Raw genomic sequence first — 9,750 nt, 5'->3', positions numbered from 1 at the left:
TACCAACATGGGCCAGTGAAGCAACGTCCTCCACAACTAGACTGAAGAACAAAAAGACAGCAACTTGTCTGTTCCCCTTCCCCCAATTCCCCAATAAAATTAAAAAAAAAAGAACTAGGCTATTATGTAATAGTAACGTAGAAGGTGGGAGAGGGAATATTGGCATTAAAATCTTCTAAATCCGTGTATTATTTATTGGCAGATAGAGATACTCAATACACAGGCATAGCTAGAAAATAAAGACTGAAAATACAATCCATAGCTTCTATATCATCAAAGGAGAAAATACGAATAGAAGAAACTTAAATTCAATGCAAAGCCAATCAAAATTTTAGAAAGATTTTCCACCAAATTAGACTAATTATAAATAGCATATGGAAGAGTAAAGATGCAATTCTGGAAAAAAAAAAAAAGAAAGAAAAAGGATTGGGGGTTCTGCCTGGCCAGTTATCAAGGCTTATCATAAAAATACTATAATTAAGGCAGTGCATTATTGGTGCACCAAAAGGTCAACAGATGAATGAAACAAAATAGAAAACCTAGAAAGAGAACAAGATAGGCAAAAGAGAATGCTGGTTTGTGACACAGAAGGCAAACAACACAGATGAATGGGGGAAAGATGACTCATTCAATAAACAGCACTGGGTCAATTAACTGTACATATGGAAGAAAATAAATTTACTTTATTTCATATATAAAAATCAATTCCAGATATATTAAGACCTATATAAGGTCCTATATAAGGACCTAAATGTTGAAAAACTAAATTTGAAGACAATTTGAAGAAAACAGTATAGCTTTATGATCTTAGCATAGGAATTTCTAAACAAGTAATAAAAAGCAGAAATCATGTGCCTAATAAATTTACCTACAAATAATTTTAAAATTTCTGTAACAAATAAGACACCATAAAAAAAGTTAAACACAAGGGACAGACTGGAAGAAGATATTGACAACATACGAAACAAAGAATTAGCATCCAGATTACAGAAAGAATAAAGTCAAACTACTAAATAGAAAAAATGGGTAATCTATTCACATGAATGAAATACAGGACACCTGAATCTCACTAGCAATCAGGAAAATGCAAATTAGAACAAAATGAGATATAATTCACACCCACCAGATTGCTAAATTTTTTCAAGTCTGACTGTACAAAGGTGTTGACCAAGATGTTGGTAAAGGGGAACTCTCATATTTTGGAAAATAATTTGGCAATATCTAGTAATAGTCATAATGTTACACCCCATGACCCAGCAATTCCACTTCTAAGTTTTCCACTTTTATTCCAATAAAATAAAACATAAATAAGAATGGTCACTGCATCATTTTTTTGTAATAGGGGGGAAAAAAGGCAACAATGCAAACATCCATTAGAGAAGAAGAAACTCCTAGAAGACTGTCTAGGACAGGGGTCCATTTTGGTCATTCCAGAGCCTAGCAACATGCTATCACAAAATAGGTGTTCAGAAAATGTCTGAGTGAATTAATAAACATGAAAGAAATGGTGTTACCTCAAAGTGGGTGCAGAGCTGAGAAACTGTTTTTGTTATATAGAGAACTAAAACAAAACAGACCAAAATCCCTGCCATCATGAGATAAATGAGACAAGCAAATTATAGAGTATATTAAATAGTGATAAGTGCTAAGAGAAATGAAAAGCAGGGAAGGGGGATAGGGAAGGATTGGGGAGGGTTACAATTTTATATTGGATGTCCAGAAAAGGCCTTCCTTATAAGGTAACAGCTGAGTAAAGACTTGAAGGGAGAGACAGATAACTGGAGGAAGAACACTGAAGGCAGAGGTTAATAGCCAGGGCAAAGATCCTGAGATTGAAGTACTGTATGCTTGACACTGCTGATGAATTAATTGCAAGACTGCCAGTGTGGATAGAGTGGAGTGAGTGAAGAATGATGGGAAATGAGAATTGGTTGGGGGGGGGGGGAAATGATACAGATCAAGCAGAGACTTTGGTTTTTACTTTAGGCAAGAAAGCAAATCCTTAGACGGTTTTAAACACAGAAATTACATGATCTAACTTGTGTTTTAGTAAGATCACTCTGGCTGCTATGTTGAAAACAGACCACTGGGATAAGGGATGCTGAATGACAATAATGGCAATCCTAAGGTTCTTTAGAGCAGCTGTTCTCAACCTGTGGGTTGCCACCCCTTTGGGGGTCGAACGACCCTTTCACAGGGGTCGCCGGGTACTCATATGTGGGTGTATCTGCATGTGGGCCTGGAGACGGATCGAGGAGCAGTGTCTCGGTTCCTAAGACCATCGAAAATAGTTTTCCGATGGTCTTAGGCGACCCCTGTGAAAGGTTGAGAACCGCTGCCTTAAAGGATCTGGTCAAGGTCCCTAACTTCAGTGCTGCTGGGATACTTGGGATTCCTGTAATGCTTGACTCTCCCTAACCAAATAAAAAACTGGGTATCTAAAAATATATGTCTGAATATATAGATAGAAGCAAATATTCAAAGATCTAGGTTCTTAAACATTAATTCCTGAGGTTCAAATTTATTAGCCACACCAAAATAATACCACCATAGACCTGTGCTTCCTTTTCCTACTCTGTTCATTCCTTGAGAGAAAGGCAAAGAATGTAGGTACTTCCAAACTGATACTGAAATAAATCTGACATTCACTTATTCAACCAACATTAGGTATGTGAAAACTTACAATGGACCGGCTGCTGTCTTGAGTGCAAGGGATATAAAGACGAACAAAATATGGCCCCTGTCCTTAGATATTTAGTCTAGTCTAGTGAGTGAGCTATCTAGACATAGATAATGTACTATATAGAAACACAGCAGCACTGGTAGAAACATAACGTGAGCCACAAATGCAAGTCCCATATGTAATTTAAAATTTTCTGGTAATCACATTTTTTAAAAGTAAAAAGAAACAGGTAAAATTACTTGTAATAATATTTTACTTTACCCAATATAACTGAAATATTATTTCAACATGTAAGCAATATAAAAAACTGAGATACTTTATGTTCTTTTTCTATACTCTTTTTGAAATCCTGTATTTTATACTTAAGAATATCTCAATTTGAACTAGTCATGTTTCAATATATTAGACAGCTCAGTTATGCAGAACAGACCAATTTTTCTTTAAAAAAAAAGTGTAAAGAATTTGACATTTACAGGTATAGGACAAAATAAAATAGAGGGAGGCCTGGACATGTTCACAGGTTAAAGGAAAAGAGTAAGAGGGTGAATATACTAGTATAGATAATTGATGGAACTGTGGAGAATGGGATTAGGAGCACAAGTGGTTAGCTTAAAAAGAGGATGATCACACCCTCCTTTGTGACGGATGGGAAGGGAAGAATTAAGTCCAGTTAAAAGCAAGTTTGGTGAGTGTGACTGATGAGAGAACAGAACGTTATTAAGAAAGTTTAAGTTAAGAGCATCCTATTTTTTTCAGTGAATCAGATGACAATCTTACAAGCCCTTCCACCATTGCCAATACAAATCTGAAGGGACTACATTCATGGAACAATTTAAGAAATGGTATCTTAGTATGACAACATGAACTTGTATTTTTGTAAAATCACAGTCATTTTCTAACTTTCTTCTGGACGGGTCACCTATTCAGCAAACATGTACCCAATGTCTACTTTATGTCAAGTACTGTGTGGGGCAGTGAGCACACAGAGATGAAAAAGGCCCTCAATGACCTACATTTGTATCCTCAGCATTTAGCATATTATAATGGCTGCACACAGTAAGTGCTTTAAAAACATAGCATTACATTGCCCTGTAAATATTACATATCAACTAACATATGCATTGACACAGACTTTCATTTAAAAATCTAAAGTAGTGCCGTCCAGTAGAATTTTCTGTGATAATGAAAATGTTCTACCCTGATTTGTCCAAAGTGGTAGCTAATAGTTACATCAATTTTTAATCTAATAAATGAGAATTTTAATTTTCATAGCCACTGTGGTCAATGACTACCACGCAAATCTAAACATTAGAATATAGTGAGTAGCTAATGGCATTCCCACTATTATAATCAAGGTGCTGTAATCTCTAATCGGTTAATACACATAACATGCTGTTAGAAATGGGTACACTATGGTAATACTAATTGTACCAGAAAGAATCATAAGAAAATTTTCTTAGTGTGAAATCACTTTAGCATTGTGAGCCAAAAAGAGAATAAAAGAGAAAAATGAAAGGGTATTCCAGTCTTTTCACTCTATTTCCCCAAGGGAAAACATCAACCTTCTGACAACCTCCTGATTTTTCTCATCATGTCTAATAGTGAAAATACTATGTGGAAATAAGGGAGTCAAATATTTCTTTAATTAGAGAGAAATTACTACAGCATAGAAGTTGTTTCTGTGATAAAAATACAATAAATTTTCTTCGGCAAGACAATAGAAATTGTCAAAAATCAGGATTCATATAATGAATAGTGTGTTTATAATTCCAAAAACCTGTTCTTGTGATTTATTAATTTCCCCAAATTTGTCTCACTTATCTGAATTTTAAAAACGAATCTAATGCTTAAAGACATGGTCACTCAATCCACTGATCAAATGGAAGTAAAATCTAAACTAGACTTTGAGTTAAGTAGTTCCTGGTATAGTAACTAGAACAGCTGCTTATAACTGGGATAGTAAAATATACTTTTATTACTGTATCCACTATCCTTAATGTATAATTTAAGTGACTGTACTAAGTTAATCAGAGACACAAAGTCCTACACTGGCACAGGTCTGATTACATACTTAGAAGATCTGATAACTTAAAAATAAAACCAGTGAGGTGAGGCAGCTAAATGTCAGGATAGCATTTTTTATGCATAGCAACTTGTTCAGCTTGTTAACCACCTGTAAGGCAGTTGTTTTGTAAATTAACCACACAACTTCCTTTCAGTTGTATTCATTTTGAAGCTATTTTTAAAAAACATTACCCATTGTCTCTCTTAAAGATGAGTGGTTACACAACCACGATTTTATTCAGGTTAACAAAATTACCTAACACTAAGAAGCTGGGTCTTAAGGATCTACTAGGAAAAGCTTTAAGAGAACCACTGTAGAATGATATTCCTATCATTCAAAAACACCATCAGATAAATAAGCCTTTTCTATACATAAAGATTGCCAAATCAAAAGCATTTAAGATCGGACCTGTAATAATTAATTTCCAGAGTCAAGTAATTGTGCTATGACTTACTGCAACAAAGTCCAAGTATTACAATATGGTATTATATTGATATCATTAGCTTGGTTTCTTAATAAGGTCTATATCGGGGATGCCTGCATTTACAATCAGCTAAAAACAGATCCAACATTTGTGTGAGGGAGAGGCAGGCAGTTCTAGTTTTATTTATAATATTTTTTTTTAGATTGATGTCCACTGCAAAATGAATTAACTGGATCAGAAATAGCATACCTCTTAGTCTTAACATTAAAATGCTGTTCTAGAGCAGGGAAGAAGAGTTATCAATGCTTTAGTCTCACAAAAATCGTTTTGGTTTCATTGCCTTTTGAATTGGTAAATGAAACCAATGAGTTGTAGAAGCATGTAATTAGTGCGACTTAGAAATTAAGCAGCAACCAGTAACAAACCTCAAAACAGAGACAAGGTTGGGCTTCTTCAGCCAGGAGCAATTGCTGTCCTAATATGTCACTGGTGCCTTAGTGTTGCAGCTGCCAGGAGGCAGGAAAGATTTTTCTCTCTGAATTGTGAGAAAGGAGGCGCTTTTGATACGCCTTAAGTCACCCTCTTCTAAGGTTTCCTTTTTTTCTCCAGATAGTCCATTGGTTCCACACCTGTCTCGCTCAAACTGCCTTCAGAAGAACGGAGAAAAGTAAGGTCTACATTCCAAAAGTTTCACTTGGGGGTAAGTCAGGGCAAGGTAGGAAGGAAAACGCAGTCCCCGTAAGATTTGTCGTACGAAATCTTTTCCGAAACTAGACGGGGTGTTGGGAGTCTTTTCTTTCCCTCACCCAGGCCACGGGTAACATCTCTTTTGTCGAGAGGGGTTAGACGAGATAAGGTCCCCTCCCCCAGGATAATCAACGCGACACCGAATCGTGACGCTCTAATTGAAAAGTGACGAAAGGGGGCTGAAGACAAGTCCTTCCCCCTCCTCTTCACTCAAACGCGTCCCAAATTCCTAGAGGCAGGAAACGCAAGCCTCTTCCCTCTGCCCAAGGCCTACTCTCTTCCCGATCCCTCGCCCTGTTTTCTCCGGGGACGCCAACTCCGCTCCGGACGCCCGCTTCTGGCCGCCGCCGCCGCTCCCCGAGCGGCGAGGAGGAAGGAGTCGCCGAGAAGCGCGGGCAGGAAGCGGCCACCTCCCGCCCCCCGAGCGGCCCGGGCTTGGAGGCGACTCGCGCACCGGGGCTGCGCGGGGCTTTGCCGGCTCCGGGCCCCGCGCCCGCCTCAGCTGCGGCCTAGCCAGGCTCCGCGCCGCCGGCCCTCCCCCGCCACTCAAGCCCGAGAGGCCGCGCGGGAGGGACAGGAGATGGAGGCACCTACCAGCTGCTGCCGGACCCAGCGCCACATGCCCCCGCTGTCGCCGTCCCGGTCCCGCGGGACGCGGGGGCCGAGGGGCTGCAGGTGGAGGCCGATCAGCCAGAGGGGTAAGCGGAAGAGCCCCTCTGGCTGAAGTTCTGCTGGCCGCCGCCGCCACCTCACTCCCTGAGCCGCGTTCCCATCGCGCCGCTTCTGCCCCGAGGTCCTACAGGCGCAGCCACTGCGCCGCCCCCGTCCGGCGCAGCTGAGCCTGCCGCGGCGCCGCAGCCACCTTCATTATTGACCGTTGTCACCCGAAGCACCGCCACAACCCCACCCCCGGCCGGCCCGGCCCCACCCGGGCCCGCCCCTGTCGCCCTGGCCCGCCCCCCGGACGTGACGAAAGGGGCTGCGCGGACCCAGGCTCCCCGCATGCTCGGTCCCCGGCCTGCGCTGGGTTCCGCCGTGTGGGCGGGGACAGGTGCGCGCTTTGCGAAAGCGGGTGTTGCGTTCTGCCTCCTTCCTATTCAGGGGTAGGATTAGGTCTGGGCTGTGTGTCTGCATGTCTGTGGGGTCTGCAGCCGCTGGCCGACTTCTCTGTTTCTACCTCCTGTTGCAGGTCTGTTTCTGCCTCTGCTTTCTTTGGTCCCCCGCACTCCCCAACACACAAAACGCAGCAATCTCGAGAGTAGTGGCTGAAGGTTAACCCCGAGATGCCGCCACTTTTGGTTCAATTAGATCGTCAAAGCCTTTGTCTCAAAGCATAATGCAGCTCTTTTCTTTAGCAAACGACTGAGTTGGGGAACCTTGATCACGTCCTGTAAGTAATTTTGAAAGGGGTTACAACTCCCCTGTGCCTGGTCCAGTTTGGACCAGTATTTATGGAAGAATAGACTAGATATTCTATTTTTGTCATGCCAAATGGAACAGGTTAGGGTGAAAATACTTTGTGGCAAGGTAGTTGTTTACTACTGTTAACTGCCAAACTCCTGCAATCAAAAACACTCTAGAAGTAGCAAGACTTAGGTAAGATAAGGAATGATAAATGGAAGTAAGAGGAGTATAAAAACAGCTGGAACAAGGCTTTGACTTGGGAAACTGAAATGAAGTGTTCAAAAGCAGCCCCATAGACATCTTGAGTGTTACATACATGTATTGTGTGCAATGATTTTGCTGAATTAAAGCACACATCATTCAACACACAGGAGTTTCTGGTGTTTATTTTTCCTTTTTAAGTTATTTTTTCCATCTATAGTTGATATTCAATATTATTTTATATTCGTTTCAGGTGAACGGCATAGTGGTTAAACATTTATATAATTTATGCAGTGATCTCTCCATTAGTCTAGTACCCACCTGGCACTATACATAGTTGTTGCAATATTTTTGGCTATGTTCTCTATGCTGTACTTTACACCCTTGACTATTTTGTAACTACCAATTCGTATTTCTTAATCCCTTTACTTTTTTCACCCAGCTCATCAAACCCCCTCCCTTCTGGCAACCGTCAGTTTGTTCTCTGTATCTATGAGCCTGTTTCTGTTTTGTTGGTTCGTTTATTTTGTTCTTTAGATTTCACATATACATGAGATCATATGGTATTTGTCTTTCTCAGTCTGACTTATTTCACTTAGCTTAATACCCTCTATGTCCATTCATGTTGGACTTCGCAAATGGGAAGGCTTCATTCTTTTTTATGGCTGAGAAATATTCCATTGTGTATATGAACCACATCTTCTTTATCCAACCGTCTGTTGACAGACACTTGGGTTGTTTCCATATCTTGGCTATTGTAAATAGTGCTGCAATGAACAGAGGTGCATATATCTTTCGAATTAGTGTTTTGGATTTCTTCAGATAAATACCTAGAATTGGAATTGCTGGGTCATCAGCTAGTTATATTTTTAATTTTTTGAGGAACCTCCAAACTGTTTTCCATAGTGGGTGCACCAATTTGCAATCCCACCAACAGTGCATGAGGAGTTTGTGGGTTTTTTTTAAAAAAACATTTTATAAAGTGAAAACATCTGAGATTAGTATGACTAGGCAAGTTATTATATATAGAACTATATATAATATGTATATATAGTATATATAATATATAAAAGATATATGTGGTCTTTTAGTTTCAATAGACATTCCTTATTATAAAATGATTATCCAGCACCACAAATAGAGTCTTTCCTTAGGGATATTTATGATCTATAAAACCAGCAGTAGAATTTTATATTATAAATAAACGAACCACAAAAATTAACTAGATATTTAAAGAGAAAAAAATCTTACTTTTGTTCTTGTGACTGAACCCTTGCTTTATGACACTAAAAGAAAGTGAAATATATTTACTTATTTGTTATAGTGATAAAACATTACTACCATTCGTGGAACACTTGTGTGTCCCAGGCCCTGTCCGAAGCTCTGTACTTGCAAGGTCATAAACCCTTTGAAGTTCATATTATTTCCAATTGTACGGATGTGGAAATAAAGGCTCAGGTTAAGGTACTTGGCAAAGCTGGGATTCAGATTCTAGATGGCCATGTGACAGTTCATGCAATCTCTTAAGATATGTAGAGACACAAAAATATGACCATGCCTACTTTTATTCACCTGCAAGAGGTCTGATTAAAATTAGGCCTGGAAATTTATATTTATATGCCACTAAAGTTTGTCAAGACAACATAAGAAATAGAACTCTAAAGGACACTTTGTGAATAATTATTTAACTGTGTCCCAAATTTGAAAAGGTCAAAGTGGGAGGAGGAATTGATTTTAAATGCTATGGTAGACTACGGTAAGAAGTGATCTCAAGATAACTGTAAAGATTGTAATTGTAACCCAAACTGTCAGAAAGAGAATGAGCATTCAAAGCATTGTTTTGTTCTAAAATTTTTTCAAGAGCAATATTATATATATACCTCATCTTAATTCAAGGAGCATAGAGTATTTTTATGCTATAAATTATAACCCTTTAGTGATGAGGAAATCATTTAGTTTATTATGATCAGTATTTTGAATGATAGGATACAAAACATCAGAAATATAGCACAGTGTAAGTAATATGTATTGTTTTGCCACAATATTAAAAGAATTTCTTCCTTTTGGTTGTGGTTGGAAAGGTTTGAAAAGCATTGCTTTAGGAATACACAGGTTTTAAGACAGGCACCAGCTATAAAAGAAAAGAAAAAAATGTATTTGGAGTCAGTGATAATTCATTCACTCCACAGCTATTTCTTAAATGTGTTGATCACCTAGTGTCTGCAT

The 9,750-nt window shown here is 39.2% G+C and overlaps 1 protein-coding gene across 4 annotated transcripts in view; it reads right to left on the bottom strand.

Moving 5' to 3' along the window:
• Positions 1-6,845, bottom strand: part of ATP11B (ATPase phospholipid transporting 11B (putative)) — a 115,195-nt gene extending 108,350 nt beyond the window's left edge. For 2 of the 4 annotated variants that reach the window (XM_019668165.1, XM_019668174.1), the window contains exon 1: positions 6,514-6,845. In XM_019668165.1, the coding sequence (XP_019523710.1) occupies positions 6,514-6,540 (27 nt within the window). In that variant the 5' untranslated portion in view covers positions 6,541-6,845. The remainder of the gene's footprint in view (positions 1-6,513) is intronic. The other 2 variants (XM_019668149.1, XM_019668158.1) reach the window with 1 other exon arrangement.
• Between the last annotated feature and the right edge of the window lie 2,905 nt (positions 6,846-9,750).

This window comes from Hipposideros armiger, unplaced genomic scaffold, assembly GCF_001890085.2.
Source record: "Hipposideros armiger isolate ML-2016 unplaced genomic scaffold, ASM189008v1 scaffold_14, whole genome shotgun sequence".
Classification (NCBI taxonomy): Eukaryota; Metazoa; Chordata; class Mammalia; order Chiroptera; family Hipposideridae; genus Hipposideros; species Hipposideros armiger.
The sequence above is the reverse complement of the archived record's forward strand: the minus strand, read 5'-3'. Positions and strand labels throughout refer to the sequence as shown.